A 24,095-nucleotide genomic window follows, 5' to 3' on the forward strand; every position below is an offset into this window, starting at 1 on the left:
GTGATTTGTTTTAAATGTTAACAACACACTCGGCTATATTTATTCAATCTCAAAAGAAGAAATTTAAAATGATCAGTAGTAAGACAGTCTATCAGTGTAAACCACACAAAAGTCAGTCTGTTTTACAGTTCCAGTTTGTTCCTGTGCAAAAACTCAGTAACCCAAATTCCTTGCATTTGTATTCAAAACAAGTGGGACGATTGCATCTGAGTTTACGTAGGGAACGGAAGCTACACGATAAGGCACAAGGGCTCAAGTTTAACATCAGCTCTGTCATGTTCATGAAAACCTCTCCACCACACCTTTGGCCTTACAGCTCAGTCACATGATCCTAGACTGTCATAGTGGCAATTCCTCAAATGTTGAGTCTTGTGACAAGACTTCTGACTTGATGTTGGCTAGTTCCCCCTGAAATTTGACCTTGGTGTTGTAAAAGAAGAACCACTCCTTAGTACAGTAACTGCTGTCTGAGTATTGCAGTAGGTAAGCTAAAGCCATGCAGTGACTCAGCAATGCATAGTGGTTTCAGTAAAATACAGTTTATGATGCGGATACAACTTTGGATTCAGTAAAAACCTTACAAGCTTCCAATCTTCTTGAAAACGGAGCATATTTAAAAACAATGACATCAACGATGTCCATCTGCCCTCCAACTCCTGTCACACAGTCAAAAACCTGCGAGAAATTGGGATGGCTCGGGTGATGATATGGGACTATTTAAGAGACTGGTGAAGGGAAAGGAATCTGTGAAAGAGACTAGCCTACTTCTTCACCCCAGACAGCCAACACTGTCCCCTTCAACATGCTGTTCTGAGGAGACCCCAGCTCCCAAAGTCAGGTGACAAAACACTACGCGTGCATTCAAATAACCCCCTCTACGACTACGTCCAAACGCACAGAAGAAGTCTACTCCCTTTACGACACGTCCCCGGAACAGCCGAACAGTTCTGTCTCTCGGGTTTCCTCCCTCACATCTCACCCAGGAGAGGGAACGCGAGGAAGTACCCCAGGGTTGACCCCGCGATGACCCCCAGGAAGATCCAGGTGTTGTAGGTCATGACGCACAGCATGAGCATGTACGCCAGCACCACCTGCAGGACGTGGAGCAGCGTCTGGACGCCGTGGTGGACCCAGCTGGAAGAGAGGACGGGGGGGGGACCAATCAGACCAGTGGTGCTCACACTTTATAGAGCGTCAGTCAGTTCACCCTTTTCCTGATTTCTGCCCCCCTCCCCCCATAACCATTTGTACCCATATTCTTCAGATTTACTCTAATACTTACCATTTGTCATATACCTACGCCCTGTATCACATTCGCAACCCCTTTGAAAAAACATATTGTAGCTCACAATAGACTAATGTCTGATAAACCCCACACCCCCGACACACATGCAGACAAAGCTAGAGAAGCAGGTGGCCTCTAACGATGTCCAACAAAAACACGGTGTCCTCTCTGTACCTGAGACGGGATTCAAACAGGTGGAACCGGTCATCATGTTGTTTGTACATGACATCACACACTGAAAACTAAACGGCAGATATTCCACTGAGACAGGTCTTTCCCACGGTTACCATGACCTCAATCACTGCCCTGGCCAAGATAATTACTAGTGCTGGTAACTCGAAAAAGATGGTGCATTTAACACCTGGGGTTTAGCTGGATGAGGTGAGAAGAGGTCAGGGGTCGAGAGAGCCTCACCTGTTGATGACGCCAGGAGGGAGGGGTTCCGGTGGCACCAGCCTGGACTCGGAAGGGCTGGAAGAGAGCGGGGACCCGGAGGGTCCGGGGGCCAGCGCGGCGTTGCTGTCGTGGCACTCTGCGTTGGGGAACAAGGGGTTGGGGAAGGGAGGCGTGACGGCCGGGGGGGCGGGCTGGTGACGGTGCCCCAGCCACACCCTGGACACCTTGAGCAGCTCAAAGAACACCGTCAGCAGGAGGACAACCGCCACGGAGAGAACCATCCCTGCAGACACAAAACACACACTCTGAACCCACAAACACACACTCTGAACCCACAAACACACACACTGAACCCACAAACACAAACTCTGCTTCGGTATAACGAACAACCAAGGCTCCGTCTAAAAGACTCCAGAACACCTCTGAAAAACAGAGTTATTATTAGAGTTGTCCTGGAAGTGCTGGTTCGTACCTGCAGGTCCGTGAACATCCCAGAAGTCAAACAGCAGGGTCACACAGCTGGATGCCTCAAAGGTCATCTGGAGGTCAAACAAGAGGGAGAATACACGATCAAGGCCTCATTGGAATCTCCTCAAATCCTTCCTCTCTTTCTCCCGTCCGTGAGGTCATAAACACTGCTGTGGACGGGGGAGGAGAAGCTCTAGATCGCTGTTATGAATCCAGACATCAAGTTTACATTGACCTGGGACGGCATTTAGACTTGGGGATTATCTCCAAGGTCACCTCAGGGGCCTGGGAGCGGTCTGTGACCGGGTGGCCCTGGCCGTCCGGTTCCACCTGTTCCCAGACCCAGGTTCCACACACATGAACAGCAGCTAAAATACCTTGACTGATAACAATGTGTTCATTTAGCAGATGCTTTTACCTTAAGTACTAAACACATCCCCCTTTCAGTCAATTAATCAGAGCTCTGATACATTTCTTTAGCTGTGTTGTCATTGTCTACCAATATACTGTGCATTCCTGTAAGTAACTCAGCCTGCTACCATGTGAAGGATACAAATTTGCTCAAGTATGACTCACTGAAGTCATACATTCAAGCCAAGGTCGGTTTATCATTTCCTGGTCGAGTGACTGATAAAGGAATGTTGCTCGTTGACAGAATCTGAAACGGACCACCGCAGTTAGTGTAGATGTGAAGCCACATGCACGCACACACACACAGTACCGGTCCTATCACATTTGGGGCCCTAGGCAAGATGTATTACCAGCATCTTGCCTGGCAAGCGTGAGAGCGCCAAAGTTGCTTAAAGGCCGAGAGTGGTATTGCAGACAGAGATTTCAATCTTTTTTGTGAAAAAAAGGGTGATTCCTCCCTTCAATGCAAATAAAAATCCTGATTGGATAAGGATTACAAATTGGATAGGTTATTTAGGGGACCATTTCTCAATGGTTTTAATAAGGTGACCAGATTTGAGTTTGTGAAAAAAAGGACACTTTGTCGTGTGGAAGTGAGGGGGGGGGTAGTGCTGGTCGTGTATTGCATGCCGTACTATCTGATTAAAATTACAGTTCTCTCTACAGTCAGTGCTCACGCTGGTGAACGTAAGGGGGATACCCTTTCCAAAACTTGTAAGGGCGTAACAGTTTGTGAAAGACCCAGAGAAACACAAATATCCGACTAGGCAAAATCCCAGACAATTTTGGAATCCCTGCCAGATGCATTTTTAAGGTCTCGATCACCCTAGTTTAGGTCTCTGGTCACCCTAGTCAACCACTAACTCAATTACATGCCTTCTGTCTCGTAAAATTAGTTTGTACAACCAGCCAATAAGGCCCACAAGGAGACAAAAACATCACACGCCATTGTGCTACAAGTTTGTCCACTAGCATGTTGTGCTAGCTAACTATTTAAGCAGAACCGCTCTTTACAGTCATTGGTTAAGACAAAGGCATGCAAATGTTCCATTGCTCTTCTTCATTGGCTCCTTGCATAGACCTGGCGCAGGCGTGTGTGCGTGCGTGTTTGAGTGTGTGTGCCTTTTGACCCCTGTAAGCTTGACCACATGATTCACCCAACACAGATAAGGCCAGACATCTTTTATGGCCTCTCCAGTAAGAGAGAGTGGTCAGCCCAGGTCACCTTGTTTACATATGCCTCGTGTTCCTCAAAGTTCAGATTTGGGGGTAGGCCTCTCTCTACACACAAGGAATGTTGGACACAGAATCATTCTTATACAGGATAAATGTGTTACATCTTCAATTTTCCCAACATAGGCTACCAGAGAATGTCTAATACATATATCCTTAAACGGGCTCTGAGGCTACCTAACCATTCTCGTGACGACACAGACATGACGATTCAAAGATGGCCGCGCCCAGTATTTAACTAGTAAAGTTTAAAACGTTTTTATTAACAAATGGAACATTTTGCTCTTCTAGTTGTCAGATAAAGTTTTGTGATCTTATTTAAATAATTATGTGAGCCGTACTTCATAAATCAGTTCAGTTCCACTTTAACTTCGTAATTGTCGATGTAGCTCAAAACATACAATTTAAACCCCTCTTGCGATAAGGGAAACAACATAGAATCCTATATACATCGTTAATTGTCATTTTGGGAAGATAACACGTAAAAACCGGCATTTTGTGTGCTCAAACTAACGTTAACTGCTAGCTACTGGAAGTTGTAGACCTGATTTGTGCAATATGCGCGAGTGATGCATGCATAGTGAATTGAAATGGGCATATGCAAGTTAACGCGACACAATGTCTAAGCAGTTTAATAATCCTTTACCAACAGAATATATTAATATTTAGATATCTTAGTTATTATTATTTTTTGGGCGGCCCACCTGAATTACCCTCAAGGACCACGGCCCAGTTATAGACAACTTCCTAACGCTCCATTGAGCCATGATGACTATACCTTAACTGAGTAGGGGCGAACTAATGAATAACTGATTATGTAAAAAATGGCTGGAACTCAGATGAACTTGATTGAATTAGCTCAAATATTCCATTCACTGTGAACTTTGCTGCTAACCCACATGCTTAACTTCCCCCCTGTTTAATGAGAGTGAAAACATATGCCTGAATGTGTACCACAAACTAGCTTCTCTTCTGCTGTTATTGTTGAGGCTTACGTAGACTTATTAGCTACTATAAAAAATAAAAAGATCAGATCGTTACTGTAGGCCAGTATAGCCTACTTTATTGCCCTATTCATTTTTGTCTCACAGGCAAACGCACACACAGTCCAAATATCGTTGTGATAATTCGCTATAGCATTTGACCTAGATCCTTGAGTGAGATATCAAAACTATGAAAATGATACTCAACCCCATCTTGATCACGTATTAAGCAATCTCTCAGAATGAACAAAAACAAAACAAATCCTTACTCACAGACATGATTAACTTGTTGCAAACAAAGAACAGCAAAACTCCGGTTGTCCAGATTCTTTAAATGTCCATCACAGACGTCAACAGCGTTTTAGCTTCTTTTCCATCACAGACGGAAACTCAGTTGGATCGTCTTTTGGCTGAGCTGGCCGGTTACCTTCTCAACAACACCAACGACGAGGTACACCACCTTTAAAAATCATGCAAGCATCCCATTCCTGTTGTTTCTGTTTCTGTAACCGACTTTCGGGCTGCAAAAAGCTAAAAAGCCTTCAGACTATGTTGCCAGGTTTGGTAGAATTTCCCAGGCTAGGACCCTCGTAACCCCGCCCACAAAGAACACAAAACATCTCTCTTCAGTGAGGGTCCTCGCTAGATTATGTAACAGTGCACAGTGAGGGGTTTTCTGATTTACATAATAGCGTTTCAGATTTTATAGTCGTTTGTTTTTGTTTTGTTTTGAACAATTCATGATTAAATGCATCGAATTAGATTACGGCGGAGGTTTATTTGCAAATAAATCAACTAGACGAACGTTTAAATGTCGACGATTTGGCGAAGAAATCCAAACCTGGCAACGCTGACCCCCCCCCCCCCAAAAAAAAAAACTGTCGAATGCAAGTGTGCAATATATAAATAAATCCACAAGTGGGCGATGTTAGTCAATGGTCAATGTTAAAAACTCTTTCACCAGTCTTTGTACATACGATTAAACGTTTGGTTTCGTATGTGTGCTCTTTTAAGATTTTATGGGATGCATAAAAAGCCTAATATTTGTGTTGTATAGTTATTCCATCAAAAATAAAACAACAGAAACCAAGCATTTTCTTTGCTTCTCAGAAAATATGATCTTTAATAAGTGATTTGGTTCAAATAGGTTTAATATTCAAAACAAGAGTAGTCATCAAATGCTATTTCCTGTGAATCTTAGTTTGCTAAACATTCGATTCAGGATTAGATATATATCTAATGAAACAGATCACGATAGATAGTGATCTGTTTCAGGTTTTGCAGGGCTTAGGGAGGGGTGTGCAACGTTCTGCCACCTCTTGTATCTACCGCACCTGGACACCTTTGTACGTCCCAGACACTGTGACGGAATGGGCTCTCCCGTCGGTAAACTCCTTGGAGAGTTGCGCTTTTTACGGGATGTTGAACTCTTTAATATTCGCTACTAACTTCACCACACAGGAGCGGCCGGCAGGGATATTGACTTTCAAGGTAAGAGAGAAAGAGATGATCTCAGTGAAAGAGTTGCCGTTGGTGACGGTTTTCAAGTTTGAGCCAACCAATACTGCAGAGGAATAGGTTAGGGATGGTTCTGTAGCCTCCAGAGATGTAGAGACAGCCAGGGCGCTGGAGATACCTGTCTCCCAGGTACTCTGTTGCTCTGTGCTCCCCTCCAGTTTCACCTTCTGTTCTTTGTCTCTGCAGTTACTGTTCTCCACTGTCACCCGATCGAACACGGTGAGTTGTTGGGAAAGCATGACCAGATCATCAGTGACGTACTCAATGTCATGGATCCGCTGCTCGTACTGCCCTGTTTCCAATGTCAAGACATCGAAGCCTTCCAAATGCCGCGTTTCTGTCCCTGAGGGAAGGTAAAATATGTGCCTGTCTGGAGAAAAGCGAATAGTAACATCATCTAAAACAACAAAAGATCCTGTAGCGATTGCCCCAATACCGAACATACTCTTCCCAACATTCACTCTATAACCAGTTGCAGACGAAGTGACCATGTTCTTGAAATCCCGATCGAAAGCCTTCCACTCCAACAGCTCCAGGTTTTGCTCATTAACCAGTATGTCAAAATTTGAGGATTTTGCCTCGTTCCCATGGCAGGGATTGAAGCAGAATGGGCCTAAGGTGGGGTTGTAGTAGCCAGCGGACCAGTAACACCCAGTATGGGGAGCACAGATGTAGTCCTCTCGTCCTGTTCCATTGATGTAAACCTTCACAGCCCACTGAGGCAGAGAGCCAGACCAGTTCACCCATTTCAGGGACACATTGTCGTTGTAATTGAGCCGAACTCTTATGATTCGGTTTAGGCTGAACCCTCGCCGGTGTTGCCGTGGTGTTCAGGGAAGCATCATCGTCCTCAGCAAGGATGCTCTGAAACAGAAAAACACAGATGACCAAGGCTGGCATGTTTTGATTCTTAATTTCTCTCTGATTGATGTCTGTTTCTCCCCAGAGAAACCGTAACTTTATAGAATTTTTTTTAAAACATCTTGTAAATGATACGGATAAACAAATAGCCTGTGAATAGTGTTCCTTGCCTGATTCACACTCCCTGTGAAGTCTTCCTTTATCGAGGGAGGCTGCGTTGCTTCTACCGTGGTCACGGTGACGGTCATAACCTTGTTGGAAAGCTTTGGGTACCCATCATCGTCAGCAAGGATGCTCTGCAGCAGAAAAGCAAAGATGACCAAGGCTGGCATGTTCATGTTTTGTTCCTTCATTTCTCTGTGATGTCTGTTTCTCCCCAGAGAGACTGTCACTTTTATAGCATTCTAGGACATAGCCTTGTAAATTATATATTGATAAACAGTCTGTGGAAAGTCCATGTTTGGACACATTGGATTCAGATGGCTGAGCGGTGAGGGAGTCGGGCTACTAATCAGAAGTTTGCCGTATCGAATCCCCGCCTTGCCAAATTACGTTGCGTCCTTGGGCAAGGCACTTCACCCTACTTGCCTAGTGGGGAATGTCCCTGTACTTACTGTAAGTTGCTCTGGATAAGAGCGTCTGCTAAATGTGTAAATGTATGCTTCATGTTTCGGCTACCAGCAATGTCTGGGGCTATCTCGTTGTTATGATCAGTGACCTATGCACTTTACTTTGGGTTTAGCCTTGTGTGTGTTTTGTCAGAGCATGTGTCAATGTGTCTGTGTCCATTGGATTACGGGAATTAGTTTAAAAAAAAAAGTAGTCATTACCGTATTGGAATATTACTCATTGACAGAGCATCCTACATTCTGTACCTGTCATTTACCTGAACTGTTTGGCAAAAACGAAGTTTACTCAGAACAGATAAGGAATCGTCTACAACATGAGACAGTTGATCCAGAGTCTCTGCAAGTTAAAGTGTCAAATGAAGCCACTGAAGAAGAGCCATTGATGGTTGAAGTTAATATCCACTAACTAGACATGGATGAAGCCAATAAGATAAAAATAAAAGGTTGTTCTATAGCACAAGAAAATAAGTACTAATAGCGGATATAAAAGCCAACAACCAAATACGAAGGACTACGCCAAAATATGGATCATTAAAAAATCTGTCCCCATCAACAATGACTCTGTTAAGATGCTTAAAAGTGTCATTTTATATCAAAATTGTGAATATCCTGCAGTGATCTATGTACTGTTTTAATGACCAGTAACAGAAGTTCTCCACAAGTCTGAGGTGCAGGATGTTTTGGCGGTAAACTACAACATAAAAATACAAATATCTCACCTTGGATTATTTTGGACCTGTCGGTTGACGAGGGCCTCAAACAAAAGAAAACAACATTTCTAGAAAATGTAATAGATTGAATATGTTCATTCTTTATTCATATTTCCATATATAAAATAAGATCACATCAGTTATGGTATTTCAAAGTCTCAGTAATAATACAGTGTTTTCAGAGCAAACGTTTCACACACGCACACATCAGCTATTTTCTATGAGCGCATCACTAAAGGAAATAAAACACAGGTTTTGACTCTGAAACATCAACACACACCTAAGACTCCTCCGTTCACTAGACGTGAAGCCTGGAATGCTATTATGCTCATTGACCAAGTTAAATATATCAAAGTTGAGACAAAGAAGTCAGTACACTGAATGCATTCAGATAGATTAAGAATTTCAGTGCCCAGTCTGACCCTGTGTTGGTCTGTGTACCTGACAATAAAAGACGAACTCGCCAAAGCTGACCTCATGCTGTTGTCCATGAGTCATTTATTTGCCACAAAAAACAATTTTGAGTTATCTATTGTCTTGAACAAACCTTCATATATTCAGCATAGGTCAGCATTTAACTCAATTTTCTAGGAGAGCTGTAAATTTCCACGCTACCAAACTGCATACACATACTGTATGTCTACTTACATGGCAATACACCTGTTCCATACACACAGTATGTTCCTAGCTACAGCGCTGTACTGAAAAACAGCCGGTTATCGTCCTAACTGGATGTGTGCGCCGAGTGGGCGCTCATGTGTGTCCTCCTACAGTACACCAGACCAGAGGATCCAGGATCCACCTCGCCTGGTCACAGACCGTGTTCCAGAGGATCCAGGATCCACCTCGCCTGGTCACAGACCGTGTTCCAGAGGATCCAGGATCCACCTCGCCTGGTCACAGACCGTGTTCCGGAGGATCCAGGATCCACCTCGCCTGGTCACAGACCGTGTTCCAGAGGATCCAGGATCCACCTCGCCTGGTCACAGACCGTGTTCCAGAGGATCCAGGATCCACCTCGCCTGGTCACAGACCGTGTTCCAGGTGGATCCTCTGGTGGCGTTTGAGGTTGCACTTCTGGGTGAAGCGCTTGCCACAGGCCTGGCAGCAGTAGGGTCTCTCTCCGGTGTGGACCCTACGATGGGCCTTCAGGTTGCTCAGCTTGGTGAAGCTCCGGCCACAGAGGGAGCAGGAGAAGGGCCTCTCCCCGCTGTGGGTCTGGAGGTGGGCCCGCAGGTTGCTGGGGTGGGGGAAGTTCCTCCCGCACTGGCCGCAGCGCAAGGGGACCTTGCTGGGGTGGGGGTGGTGGGGTTGAGGCCCTCCCTGGAGGAGGTGCTGGTGGAGGGGGTGTTGGGTCTTGATGCTGACCCACTGGTTGTTTCTGGTGAGGCTGACAGCCCCAGGTCGCTTGTCGCCTTGCGGGTGTCTCTGGGGAGGCAGGGATGCCTGGGGGTTTCTGTGCTGTGGCGTCGCAATTTGGGGGGCGGGGTTTGTAGATTCCGCGTTGATCTTGGGTGAGGAAAAACGAGGGTGGGTTCTGATTGGCTGCTGTGTGGAATGTGGAAGTGCAAGGCCGGCATCCGGTTTGGAGTGAGGCCCGAGGCGTCTCATTCCACCTCCGCCAGGTGGCTTCTGGGTAACGTGGTTTAGCTGTGAAAACGCCCCCTTCCTGTCTTCTTCCCCGTCTTCCTCCTCCACGATCACTTCCTGCTTGATGGAAAGAGCCGTCAGCTCAGGGCAGCTCAGCCGGGGAGACATGGAGGTAAACAGCTGATCTCTGACCATCAACTCGTCTTCTCTTTCATCGCCAGAGCCCGGGTCCGCCAGTCCGCTGGGGCCCGTCCATGGAGGTGACCCTCCGGCGCTATTCCTCCACTCGCAGGCCGCCCCGGACCCCCGCCTGCTCCTTCCCACGTTCTGGGTCGTGTCGGCAAACCGGAGGGCCTGAGAGAGGCGTGTGTGTTCCGCTGCCTGGAGCAGCTCAGCAGAGGGTAACCCCAGGGTCACTGCCGCCGTGCCCAGCGTGAGTGCGTCTGACTGGGGGGGTGAGGGAGAGGGCTGTGGGTCCTGTTTGACGGCGGGACTCCACTCCTCCTCACGCTCCTGGAGAGGGTTCTGAGGCTCCGGGGTGTCTCTATGGTGACCAGCGCTGGAACTGCGGGCGACGTCATCCTCCTCCTTCAGTTCCTCCTCTCTTGTCTGATTAGGACAGAGCGCGTGCACACACACACACACACACACACACAATAGTAAGGCATGCTGAAACGGCAAGCGCAAAACCACATTCATTTGTCATAACCACTGATCAGATCAGAATGACTATGTTCTATGGATTCGCTGTATTGGTGAACTTAGAAAAGGGCACCAACCAGTGACTCCTTGAAAGGGCTGGCAGTCTGCCAGGCTTTGATTGTTTCCTCTGGCGACTCGGGTTCCTGCTCACAGCTTCCCCACCTGCTTTCAGACTCCTCCTCTTCCTGTTTCAGACCACACACTTCAAGGTCACCTGGGGATAGTCACGATGGCAAACGTAAGCAGTGAGCATCATGGTAATGTGTGGCATCCCATTCAGTAGGTTTAATGCACATATTGGTCCTCGTACACCAGGCAATATGCTGACCACCAACACATCGACATACAACCCACCTGGCACACACACACACACACACACACACACACACACACACACACACACACACACACACACACTTACTGAGGAGAACTGCTGATGTTATGTCCTCAGGTTCCTCATTGGGAAGCCCAGTCTTGCCACAGTCTGCACATTTTGACCTCTGTGACACCCCCTTCAACTTCCTCTCTGCCCACTCCAACCTCAGCTTCAGCAACTCCACTTCCTGCTTCCTGCGCCTCACTTCCTCCAGAAAGCCTTCCTCGACCAACCTGGTCACCTCGTACACGGCGGTCTTCATAACAGTCTCCATGACCATAGACAGCTGGGACTGAAATGCCAGGATCAGGGTCTCCGACATAGTGTGTGTGTTGTTCCTTTCAATTAATTCACTGTAGAATCTACGCTGTACTTTCAAAGAGAGAGAAAGGAAAGAATGGGAAACGGAAATACATTTTTGTTAAATCATCATGTTTAAATCTCTCAAAGGAAATTTGGGCAATGGACGAGAAATTCTGCCTTTCCGCAACAAGAAAGAGCTGAGCTGCCAGTGTGCTACAACGGACTAGTCCTTTTTGGTAGCCAGCAATATATAATGTATAATGTCCATGAAATAGATAAACAATCTGATAACGGTAGCTAGCTACATAGGTTAGACGCTTCTGTTGCAAGCTATCTATCTATATAAAACATGTCAATATTGTGATACGACGTACGTTAGCTAGAGCTAGCTACTGTAGCTTTCTAACCTTGGCTAGTTTGGCTTAGCTTCATTAATGTTGAGCATTGAACTTACCAGTCAACTGTTGACTCAAATAAATCCTGGAACTATTACATGCTGTGTAGTCACTTGATGTGGATAGATGAAAAAAAAAAAAAATCTAGCTGTTTTTACATTATAAACATGGAGATAGCTAGCAACGTGCTAGCATTCTATGGGTGTCTAGAAGAGATGAAAATTGTTTTGGTCGTGACGTCAGGATCCTACAATACAGTGTCCTTACGAGGCCAAAAAGGTCGGGGGACACGCGCGTTGACAATGGTCACGTTTGCGGATGTATCACGCAAAGCACCATACTAAGTCAAAAAATAACGACTTCCCAATTTATTGAATGCCTCATATCATGCCATTGCCATGCTTTGGTTATATTGCACTGGTAGGTTAAATCATATACTACACAAGTATTTGACAGTCAAACACATATACCTGTGTTTAACATTTTTTTAACTGATGTACGTGCATGGTTCAATAATGGATAGAATCAGACAATCCATAGATTTTTTTCCTTTTTATTAGCTCTGCAGTTACATTACTTCTCATTAAAATTAAAGGCTAAAATAAATGTCAACATTATATCAAAATTGCAGAGAACAATAATAGTGTGTACAAAAAAAACTAGCAGTCACTTTAGTTAAAACAACATTTCTACTGTGGGTAAAACTGTAGGCATGTAGAGAGAGAAGCATAATTCTGAAGACCAGGACTAAAACCTAAATACCACTGATCAAAGCAATCTTCATTGAAAACTGAATATAATATGGAGGCTTGATGGCTAACAGCATGAGGACACGCCTTCACGAGGACACGCCTTCACGAGGACACGCCTTCACGAGGACACGCCTTCACGAGGACACGCCTTCACGAGGACACACCTTCACGAGGACACGCCTTCAAGAGGAAAGGCCTTCAAATCAAGCTGAAGCGAGTGTGATAATCTCCAGCTCACTACCAGGATCCATCAGCACAACTGTTTGTCTGGAAAATCATTAAATGGGTTTCCATCCATCCAGCCTCCACAAATCTCCACAAATCTCCAATCTAAATGTCCGAAACTTCTTTGCCAATCATTTTTTTGTTCTTGGACCTGCTTCAAAATAACTTTTTCATACATTAGTTTTTTTTGCTGAAGGCGGATTGGTTTTAAACAAATATGAAATGGGAAACACCCTGTGCGTTTGCTTAATGCAAAACCTTTCATAGACCTATTATGAAGCCAGCGCAAGACCGGCTGGCTGGGAAGTCCAACATGGATCTGGGTTTGATGCTTGAGGCTGAACGGAGGCAAAAACTGCATCATTGCCCCAAAATCTACTGGGAAAAAATCCTAGAAGAGAGGGGGCAGTTATTTCAGCAAATTAGAAACAAACTCCATTTTTGTAATGAAAATATTTTCTACCAGGTGCCCCTAAACTGTGAAGGTGTCCACATACATTTGTCCATATAGAGTATCACAAAACGTCCATATGATTCAGCATCAACAAACCTCATGACAAACATTTTCAAGCTCCGTACAGAAAGCATTTAATACAAGCTCAACATAACCGACCCTAAAATAAACTCAGAGACTATTTCCTGTCAGATGATCATAGGCTTCTCTTCAAAGGCGTCTGTCTAATAAAAACCTTTTTTTGTCTTATGAAGTATTTTCAGTCACACAAGCACTCCCCCCCCCCCACCTCTAACTCTGCATATCCGGCCTGTGCTTGCGCTGATGAGACTTCAAGTGGTCCAGGCGTTTGAAACTCAGTCCACAGATACTGCAGCAGTAGGGTCTCTCTCCCGTGTGGGTGCGCTGGTGGACCTTCAAAATGTCCGCCCGCGTGAAGCTCTTGTCACACATGGTGCAGCGGTGGGGTTTCTCCTGGGTGTGGATGCGCCGGTGGAGCTTGAGGTTCCAGAGGCGGCTGAACTTGTTCCCGCACACGGAGCAGCTGTAGGGCTTATCCACAGTCTGGCCGCACTTGTGCCTCTTCAGGTCGGCGAAGGTGGAGAAGCCTTTGCCGCAGTGGCTGCAGAGGTGGAGCCCTTGAGCGGTGTGTATCCGCTGGTGCACCCTCAGGTTGCAGGCCTGGGTGAAGACCTTTCCACACTGGTTGCAGGAGTACTGAGGTGGCCCCTGTCCCGGTTTGTGCGTCAGCTTGTGGGCCCTGAGGGAACCCGAGTCCTGGAAGACCATGGAGCACTGGTTGCAGGTGTGCCTCCTCAACCCTCGCCCCCCTCCCTGGTACTGGAGGCGGTCTCCCAGGCCAAGGGAGTTGGGGAAGGCGTCGGGGGGGCCGAAGAGGCCCTCGGCGTTGTCCAACCCAGAAGCTCCAGGGTGGCCCCGCTGACCGGCCCTGCTGCCCGCCTCCGGCGCCCCGTGGCCTGGGTACAGCGCACTGGGGTCCTGGAGGTAGCCCTCCTCGTTGATCAGCAGACAGTTCAAGTCACCCACGTCTTGGTTGCTCTGCTCGGCCGGGGACCCAGACGGTGAGCCCATCGCTCCCCCGCCACTTTTACTCCGATGGCTCACGTGATGTCGATGTTCGCCCCCCTCCGAACCCCGAGGGTCCCCCTGGAAGTGACCCACAGCTCCGTATCCCAGGGCCCCCCCCTGGCGCGGGGGGGAGTCCGGGAGGGCGTCCAGCCCCCCCATGTCTAACAGATGTGAGCCTCCATAACCAGACTTCTCAAACCCTCCCAGGTCCTCCATGGAGAAGCGGCTCCGGTACATGGAGTCTGAAGGGTCTGTGTTCGGGTCTTCATCAGGGCCTGGGTCCCGTCCCTGGTCTAGGCCCGGAGCCCAGTCCTCCGGACATTGATGGAGGTCCTGGTCGCTGAAGCTCTTACTGGGCCTGGACACGTCTGACTCTTCTGCGCCTGAGACAGATGTTAAAAAAAGGGGACATTGCTGTTAGAAGAAAAATAAATGTTTATTCATCTTACATCATTGTATTCATCACGTATGTACGCATGCAGGGAGAGGCGACACTGGAAAACAAACACACACACAAACACACACACACAGACCAGTCCTGACCAGAGAGTCATCTGTTCTGCATGTTTTTATGTACATGGGGTCTTTTTGCAGAGGAAACCCATGTGAACATGGGAGAGCATGAAAACACAGACGCAGAAACTGAAGACACCAATCTTTGGCCGGGTTTCCCAGATTCGTTAAGAAGCTCTTAAAGCAAAGATCTTCTTAGGAACGTTCTAAGAGTGCTGCAGAACGCTCTTAGAACGTTCCTAAGAAGATCTTTGCGTTAAGAGCTTCTTAACGAATCTGGGAAACCCGGCCAAAGATTGGTTGATACTCTCTAACCACATAGGAGACAGAAGGAGAGGTGTTTTGGAGGGAACTCACCATCCAGACAGACGCCCCATCTGTCATGGAGTTCCGCGTCATCCGGTGTGATGTTGAGAGCCTCTTCTTTCAACAATCTGTCCAGCTTCTGATTCACAACATCTGCAGACTAACAGACAGGCAAGACAGATATGAAACATGGCAGGCAGACAGACAAAGAGAACAAAAAAGGATCTCCTCTCATACAATTCTATAGTACAGCCAATGAGCGGTGCTAGTTATGGGGAACGATGGGTGGTGCGGTGACATGGAGAAATAGTCACTCCCCAGTCCTCTCCTGGAAAACTGTAACTCTGCACTTGTGACCCTTGGTCATCTGTTGTACTTTATAAACATCATTTGTACGTCTCTTTTGATAAATACTTTTTTCTCCCCTCCATGTCCTGCAGCTCTACAGTGTCTCTATACCAACGAAGAAGAAATTGCCTCAAATATATCGCAGTGCTTTGATGAGTGACGATATTGTCGTGTACAGAAACCCGATTAGCCTATGGCATTCTGTGCTCTACAAGGAAACAATATTTGTACTTGTTTATTTCAATGTGTTGAAGTCGCTCTGCAACTTTCCTGCTTAACTCATAAGAACCTCAATTCACTAAAGATAGAATGTTTTGATTGAGCTCACAGGAATAACAACGGATTCAACATTTGTCTCGTTTTTCCTCGGTCATCAAATCTTTCGTTTGGATATCAACTCATCATTTTGTATAATTGTTTTACTCTACTGCACCTCTGGGCTTCTGACTGGACTGGTAGTCCCAGGCTGTGCCTCCTGGTGACGGTCATCCCCGCCACAGCTGGTCCACTCTTCACCCTGCACCCGCTCCAGCTTCAAACCGCGCCCTACCTCCGTCCCTGCGACACGGGTAAACAGATATAAACACATGCAAGCCTTGACTTTTTGAGTTACGACGTGGATCTCAAGTGTAACTCTACTGTTGTCGCCGACCACGATGTTTCTGCACACTTGCTACGAAACCCCTTCTCACCAGTCTGTTTGCTTGATGATCGCTCCTCTTCTTCCTCGCCAGATGCAGGCGCCCTCCCACAGTCGGCACACTTCCCCCTTTGGTCCCTCTCTCTTCGCCGGTTCTCGGACCACTGTAACCGTTTCTTTAATGACTCAACTTGTTCCCGACTCCGGGACACCTCCTCGAGAAAGCTGTCCTCCACGAGCCTCGTGATTTCGTACATGGCAGCTTTGAACACCGTCTCCATAACACCAGAAAGCTGAGACTGGAACGTTACGATCGCCTCGGACATCATCTTGATTCTACACACTCACGGACCGACAACAGCACTAAGAAAGTTTTCTCAACAAATACGATATCGACAAAAAAAATAGGTGGACCTCGTCATCAAACGTTAGCTATTAATACGTATGAATTGATAACTTGCAAGCGGATTTGTTAACTTTAGGCGTTCCCCGATATAACGCAAACAGCTTAGTTGAACAAATAGATCATCATGAGCAGCTAACGTAAGAAATCGTGAAAAGCTATCTAGCTAATGAAAGCGACTTGCTTTTGTTTGAGTAGCGTCGACGATAACATACTGGCAACCGTCATCACAGTCATTGGCAAGACAATCCTAGGACTTGTTGCCTATTAAGGACGGCCAACATACACGCAATACAACTGAACCTTTGTTAATGTTAAGCAAGAGCAAAGAGGTTATAATTGTTTCTGTTTTAATCGGCACAAATTTGGTAGCTAGCAAGCTAGTCAACACGAATATATTTTCCTTCCTAGTAGACTTACATCTTCCGGAAACAAATCCTACGGGTCGGCCACTGGGACAACCCACAATGCAACGTCGTTTCCGAAGCAAAATTGTTGTTAAGAATAAGACAAATAGCTTGAACTATGCAATGTAAATGGACAGTAAAATAAAGATAATATAACAACTGTTAATAGATTTATAATATAGATCGGGGTGTTTACATGTTAGTGTTCACAGGAAATGCACAGACGATCCCGCCCATCTAAATCTACGTCACATGAAACAAGGAAAGCCATGTTGGATGAGAAGGAAGAGGCCATGGCCGTCTAAAATCTATTTATTGCATTGGAAACCATAACAAACACCTAATATAATATAGTAAGGGTAGGAGACTAACGCTGTCAACATGTCAAAAGAAGATTTTCAGACCCAGTTTGCCACAGTAATGGACACTGCCCTGAGGACGGCGGTATCGGAGACAACGAAACTTTTTGAAACTATGGTCGATGAACTGAAAGCAGAAATATCCAGGATAAAATCGGAGAATGAAGATCTTAAAGCGAAGTTCAGATGTACTGAGAATGGAGATCCTTCCATACATTCCAGATTAAATAACAGCGAAACAGCGGATTCCGGTCAGAACCTTGAGAGACTACCTATAAATAAACATGACGTTGGGATTCAATGTGGTGAGTAGCTGTCTTGCTCGTGGTTAACAGTAAACATCAGTCGTTGGTTGCCTTCAGGAGACTAAAACAGTTGACTGATCAGAGCCTTGCTAGTTATTATCGAGATAACGAAACGTAGCGGTTTATATTGAACCTACACGTTATCAGACAAACCCACTGTGTACTATCAGCAATGCCACAGTAAGCTCAATGTAGAACGTAAAAACACACAACTAGAACAGGGAAGCAAGTGACGTTGGCGATGTGGCCCGTTGAGCGCCGGATGTCTGATTAGCCGTTTGATTATAGACAACTTCAGCAGTGAGTGTTTCTCCCATGCAGCAATTCCTTCATTGAGAGGTGTTGCTGAACAATGTGGCTTCGTCGGCGGCGGACAATGGGACGAGGAGGGCCAAGAGGCGGGTGCGCATGGCGACAGCAACCGTCAGATGGCCTTCATACTCATCAAGCAAGAGGTATAGTTATGTAATGTACTCCCGTGTATCTAAAACAATATTCGGGGGGGGGGGGGGGGGGGGGGGGGGGTGGTTTTGCAGTCAAAAGCTCTACCACTGAGCTATAACTAGACTAACACTACACTGTAGTGTAGTGTTAAAACAGGAAACTACCTCTAGCTAACATTGACCACCCTGGTTTGCAGGTTTTCCTTGTCTAGGCTACTGTCTCTGTTATCAAGTTTTCAAGTTTACTGCCTATGTGCTCACTGACATATCACATATGAACACCTAATAATTATTGAATTAATATTAAAATACTTTTTCTAGTTCAAAAAGGTTGATTTATCCCAGAGGGCCAAACCCTGTTTATAATAATGTTAATGTCCTCCTATCAGGATGTTAAGAATGAGTACCTGACTGTGTGTGTTCATGTCTGCGTCCAGGAAACGGAATACGACGATGATTACGCTCCGGGGTACATCCTGTTGAAACAGGAAGACGGGCCACCGACTCTCATCCGCAGGCCAGACCTCCGGGAGATCCCAGGTACGGGAAGCTAAACCTCTTACCAGAAACAAAATATGGCAGCGCATGTCTCAGGAGCAGTTTATTTGTGTGGATTTACATCTGTTACCCTTTTGAACACCCCCCACCCCCCCCCACCCCTCTTTACTCTCCTCTCCACCCCCCCCTCTTTGCTCTCCTCTCCATCCCCCCTCTCCTCAGCTCTGCTCCCGAGCACACTAAGGGCCCTGGTTGGCCGCAACATCCCAGAATGGCCCCCCGCCGCCCAGTCATCCTCATCCGAAGTGGCACCGCCCCCCGAGAGAGCTCCAGAACCCCAGGAGGCCCCGCAGACTACCAGCCCGACCGGGAGCCCGATTCCCAGCCCGTGCAGAGAGGACCAGGACCTGGACCAACCCCCTGGAGCCGAGCAACAACCAGGGGGTGGAGAGCCTGAAAGAGTGGAGCCGTTACTGGTTCTACAGCAACTGCAACCGTCTGCGGTCACAGAGCAGCATCAACTGACAGAGGCAACGGGAAATCAGTCTGTGGTTGCCCAGCAACCACCAGCGGTGGCATCTCCAGGAATAACGCAACCGCAGGTAGTTGCTGTGGAACTGCAGGAAGTGATACCATCTGGTATAGAGCAGCTGTTAGCATTTGCAGAGCAGCAGCAGCAGCAGCAACAAGAACTGCTGAAACAACAACAGTCAGCTGTCGCACACCCATGTGCTGCAAAACCCTCTATGGTCCCTCCCTCAACCTCAGCAGAACCAGTACATTTTGGAATAGTCGAATTGTTAAAAATTGCTGAACAACACAAACAGTCAATCGTCACAGCCTCAGTACAGGAGACGGTTGATAACTCTGGCCGGCAGACAGCTGACATCACCACACAGGGACCACCGGCTGTCCAGCCAGCGCTGACTAGCGATACGTCAACCTCTGTTTCTGATGTGCCACACACTGCACCCTGTGTTGACAACACGTCGTCGCTAGCAGCCCCAACGCGCCGGAGCCCCAGACCGCTTCGGTCTCAGGCTGCCCCCACAGCCCCCACCTCCCAACGGCCTTCTGAAGCCCTCCAGCAGCCTGCCACATCTCCTCCACAGCAGGTCTTGGTCACTAGGCAAACAAGAGCCAGGCCACACAGGCAACAGCCTTCTGCTGTGGTCCAAACAACAGTTGAATCACCAAGGCAACCAGAAGGTGCTGTAGGTCAAACAACAGTCAGCTCACCTGGGCAACTGGCGTTGGCTGCGAGCCAAACAACAGTTGGATCACCAATGCCACAGGCTTCTGTTGTTGGTAAAACAATTTGCCCGCATAGAAAACCGGCCATGTCTAAAACCCAAACAAGAGTCAGATCATCTAGACAACCAGTCGTGACTATACCCCAAACAAGAGTTGGATCGCCTAGACAACTGGCTGTAACTACAGCCCAAACAACAGTTGGCTTACCTGGGCAACTGGCAATTGCTATAGCCCAAACAGTCATATCACCAATGCAACAGGCCTGTACTGTTGGGCAGACAGCAGTGGGGTCACCTAGGCAACAGAACACTGCAATTGGCCAAACCACAGTGGGATCACCGAGACAACAGCCCACAGTCACAGGCGAAACAGCAGTTGGATTACCTAAGCAACAGCCATTACCCGCTCGTATAATAGTTGTCTCGCCAAAATACCGGTCCATGGTTACGGGTCAAACAACAACTGCTTTGTCTATGCAGACTTCTACGGTTGTCCCTCAGTTAGCTACTGGATCGTCAAGGCAACAGCTAGGTGTTCCCCAACGCATAGTAGTTCTATCGCCAAGACATCAGTGTCTAGTAACCGGTCAGGTGAATGAACAGCCCCAACCGGTGGCCGGTGTAACATCCGGACAGCCGCCCGTCACGTCCAAGGCGGTTACCGTGGCATCACCTTTGCCACTTGCCGGCGCAGCGTCGGTCGAACCCTCAGCAGCTGTCCCCGTTTCTGCCCTGAAGCTGCCGCATTTGTCTACCGAGCATGTGCAGACTCCCCCGGCCCCCTCGACAACGCCCTCGGCAACGTCAGAGAAGATACCCGTGGCTCTGCTGAGGCTGACCAACCTTGTTTCCAAGGAAACGACCCCCGACCCTCTTGGCCATCTATCGAAAAATCAATTCCTGGCCCAGTTGGCGGTCTTACCTATACAAGTGCAGGCTGAACCAGAACCGGAACCAGCCCCAGTTCCAGTAGTCTCAGTCCCAACCCCTGCCAAAGGCCCTGCCCCTGTCCCAGCAGTCTCAGCCCCTGCCCAAGCCCCGGTCTTAGCATCAGCCCCAGGCCCATCTCAAGGCCCAGCCCCAGTATCAGATCCAGCCCCAGCATCAGCGCCCGTCTCAGGCCCAGCCTCAGCCCCTGTCCCAGCCTCAGCCCCTGTCCCAGCCCCTGTACCAGCCTCAGCCCCAGGCTCGGCACCTGTCCCAGCCCCTGTCCCAGCCTCAGCCCCTGTCCCAGGCCCAGCCCCAGCCTTAGCCCCTGCCCCTGCCTCAGCCCCTATCCCAGCCTCAGCCCCTGTCCCAGCCTTAGCCCCTGCCTCAGCCCCGGCATCAGGTACAGTCCTAGCATCTCCAGATCCAGTCCCAGATCCACTACAGGTAATCGGATTCATTATATCGCAAACACATACTGTGGATTTCAAAATTGTACACCTGTGTCTTACTTCATTAATGTTTTATCCACAGTCCATTTATTTAATACAAAAATGTATTATCCAGTTGCAGATGGACTCGGAGGATGTAGACGAGGCCTCGCCCCTCCCCGTTGTTTCTACGGAAACCACAGAGACCAGAACGGTCGCCACGGAGACGAGCCCCATCGACACCAAGGAGGGAGCTCGCAGACCCAGCGCTAAAGAGTCGTTGTTCGCCCGACTCAAAGCCCGCCTAAGGCCCCGCCCACATCCCAGCGCCACGGAAACTGACTCCTCCCCCGTCGCTCCTAAGAAACCCAGAATGTCTAAATCCGCTAACCAGCCCAAGGCTACAAATGACGCAGCCGCCAAGTCCGGCCAATCAGGAAGAGCCAATACAGCTGTGACTCCGCCCAGACAGGTTGAATCTCTCAAGTCGTCGACTCCCATGACGACCAGGGGACGTAGCACAGCCCAGTTAGAGAAGGCCCCAGAGTCAACCTCCAAGACCCCTACGGCCCCCCAGCGCAGCCCCCTCAACGGAAGCCCTTGCTCAAGCATGCCTCAGTACTGCTCCCCCTCCACCCCGCCACCCACAACCTCTCGCTCCAGTCACAAGCGCTCTCCTCCCTCCCCTCGCAGCCCAACCCCCAGATCCGCCACCCTCCGCCACACCACCGCCGCTTCCACCAAAACATCCCCGCAGCCGCACACCCCCGACAAAGAGCCGCCACAGGACGATCCCAATTCGCCGAGCCAACCGCTGCAGCGCATCGGCAACCGCCTGTTGAAGAACCAGTGCGGCGCTTGCGGCCGCGTCCTCAGCAGCACGGCGGCGCTGGAGAGCCACGTGAGCCAGCACACCGGGGACCGGCCGTTCTTCTGCACGCTCTGCGGCAAGGGCTTCCCGGACGCCAAGGGCCTGAACCGACACGGCCGGGTGCACAGCGGCGAGAGCCACGAGTGTCCACAGTGCAGCAAGACGTTCACGTACCGCTTCGGCCTGACCAAGCACCTCCAGATGGTCCACGGGCACCTGAGGCCTTTCACCTGCCAGGTGTGCAGCAAGGGCTTCTTCACCCAGAGGGATGTGGAGGCCCACCTGAGGGTCCACACGGGGGAGAAACCCTTCCACTGCCTTTTGTGCGAGAAGAAGTTCAAGAGGAAAGTGGAGTTGAACGTCCACCTGCGCTGGCACAACGGAGAGAAGAGGCACTGGTGCCCGTTCTGCGGGAAGGGCTTCCTGGACTATAACAACCTGAAGAGGCACAAACTGATCCACACAGGGGAGAAACCACATCGCTGCCCTCAGTGCGGGAAGACGTTCACCCAGTCTGGGCACCTGAAGAAACACCTGAAGAACGTGCACAGGTTGGGGGAGGGGCACCAGGGCTAGTTGCGTGATGAACACGCACACACACTGAGCTCATCAGGCCAGTTCACACTGCACCAACAATGTCTAAGAAACATCAAACATTCTACTGTTGGCTGTCGGGGTTAGAATGTTTGGAAATATAACTGTTATTTTCACACTGCTCCAACAAATGCCAACATGTGTTGGGTTGTGTTGGTTTGGTGTGAAATAACTGTCGGCGTTTGTTGAGGCGGTGTTACAATGCCAGTTATTTTATTTCAAACCACACAGACAACAGTAGAATGATTGGTGTTTGTTGGGGAAGTGTGAACTAGTTTCAATGGGCCACATTCACTCCACTTGTGCTAAGTAACGAAAAGAAATCCCCATTTTAAGTGAACATATTTCACTTGTACTTCCAGAACAAGGTAAATGGGGCAATCACAGCTGTGGTTGTCTCGTGTGCAGGAAGCAGATGTACACATCTGTGGTTTCACCCAAGATCTTTGAGTTTTTTCAAGTACCGTCATTGCTTTTTTGCAAACATTTGATAGAAGTTCGAGGGAGGTGTGGTATGAAAAAGGGCTTTGTGTGACCACAGCCAAACATGATGTGGAAGTCAGTTTATAGTTCATTTGAATACAATCATGAATGACACAGAATGCTGAGGAATGCATTGGGAAAGCCTATTTTTTCATGTTTAGTTGATAAAAACACACAAGCTGTCCCATTACAGCACAGACATGCGCGCTAGTTACAGTGAGGACTGCCATTCTGCTTCATCCGTTTATCCGGTCATATTGTATTCTATTTATTTTAAATCCTGTATCATCTTTCTTGATGTAAGATTTAGAAATGATAAATTATATCATTCGTAAAAAAGATTTGTTAATCAGTAACATGCCCATTGCTGTGGACAAGTATTTAGTAATGAGTCCACCTCGAGGTTTTTGTACAGAATGTTCCACAATTATTATAAAACAAATGTTCCTATGAAATTGTCTGAATCAGGATTCAGAGAGTTTGACTGTACAATTCAGGATCTGGTTGGTAAAACCTGACCCTTGGCACTTAATTCGAAAATGTATGGCAGCTATTCTTGGATCTTTGGACCCAATAATCACAAATCCTGCTCGTACCGTTTAGTTTTTAACATTAATTTGTTTATCCAAGCCTGCGATGCATTGTATTGCAACGCAAGGAGCCTCAAGACATGTTTAAACACATTTTAACTTTGTAAATGTGTACATTTGGTCATACTGTTTTGTAAACTACTCTTAAATGTGTAAAAAAATGAATTTTGCATTTATTTTTTGGAAAATGTGTTCAGAAAACTGTGAATTAAAATGGAAAACATTTTTACATTGAGTCAATAACTTTGTACTTGATATAATTATAAACTTATCTTTCGGCGGTTGCAAATGCAGATTTTTCTTGTATAAAGTTGAAACGATTGTTTTAAAGATTTGTTTACACT

General features: G+C 47.7%; 4 protein-coding genes across 5 annotated transcripts; 1 reads left to right on the forward strand and 3 right to left on the reverse strand.

Annotated features, from left to right (window-relative positions):
• Window positions 1-4: 4 nt before the first annotated feature.
• Window positions 5-5,514, reverse strand: slc31a2 (solute carrier family 31 member 2). Its single transcript, XM_084687330.1, has 4 exons — window positions 5,050-5,514; window positions 2,154-2,220; window positions 1,700-1,964; window positions 5-1,134 (listed from the first exon to the last, which is right to left on the reverse strand). Exons 1-4 carry the CDS (start codon window positions 5,053-5,055, stop codon window positions 969-971), a joined length of 504 nt encoding a protein of 167 aa, XP_084543456.1. The 5' UTR covers window positions 5,056-5,514; the 3' UTR covers window positions 5-968.
• Window positions 5,515-8,575: 3,061 nt separating this feature from the next.
• On the reverse strand, window positions 8,576-12,077 carry LOC146237054 (uncharacterized). Of its 2 annotated transcripts, none has more exons than XM_084686293.1 (4): window positions 11,920-12,077; window positions 11,208-11,529; window positions 10,864-11,000; window positions 8,576-10,693 (listed from the first exon to the last, which is right to left on the reverse strand). In XM_084686293.1, the coding sequence occupies exons 2-4, from the start codon at window positions 11,482-11,484 to the stop codon at window positions 9,521-9,523; spliced, it is 1,587 nt and encodes a 528-aa protein (XP_084542419.1). In that variant the 5' UTR covers window positions 11,485-11,529; window positions 11,920-12,077; the 3' UTR covers window positions 8,576-9,520. The 2 variants fall into 2 exon arrangements, with proteins under 2 accessions (XP_084542419.1, XP_084542420.1); XM_084686294.1 differs by having other exon boundaries at window positions 11,208-11,534.
• A 318-nt stretch (window positions 12,078-12,395) lies between these two features.
• Window positions 12,396-17,014, reverse strand: LOC146237055 (uncharacterized). The gene is made up of 5 exons (XM_084687303.1): window positions 16,240-17,014; window positions 15,981-16,105; window positions 15,251-15,359; window positions 13,581-14,763; window positions 12,396-13,228 (listed from the first exon to the last, which is right to left on the reverse strand). Exons 1-4 carry the CDS (start codon window positions 16,514-16,516, stop codon window positions 13,583-13,585), a joined length of 1,692 nt encoding a protein of 563 aa, XP_084543429.1. The 5' UTR covers window positions 16,517-17,014; the 3' UTR covers window positions 12,396-13,228; window positions 13,581-13,582.
• Window positions 17,015-17,222: 208 nt separating this feature from the next.
• LOC146237056 (uncharacterized) lies at window positions 17,223-24,040 on the forward strand. Its single transcript, XM_084687302.1, has 5 exons — window positions 17,223-17,661; window positions 17,983-18,116; window positions 18,542-18,644; window positions 18,825-21,229; window positions 21,350-24,040. Exons 1-5 carry the CDS (start codon window positions 17,379-17,381, stop codon window positions 22,658-22,660), a joined length of 4,236 nt encoding a protein of 1,411 aa, XP_084543428.1. The 5' UTR covers window positions 17,223-17,378; the 3' UTR covers window positions 22,661-24,040.
• The last annotated feature ends 55 nt before the right edge of the window (window positions 24,041-24,095 follow it).

The sequence above is a fragment of the Hypomesus nipponensis genome, chromosome 22, assembly GCF_054491055.1.
Source record: "Hypomesus nipponensis isolate SF chromosome 22, ASM5449105v1, whole genome shotgun sequence".
Lineage (NCBI taxonomy): Eukaryota > Metazoa > Chordata > Actinopteri > Osmeriformes > Osmeridae > Hypomesus > Hypomesus nipponensis.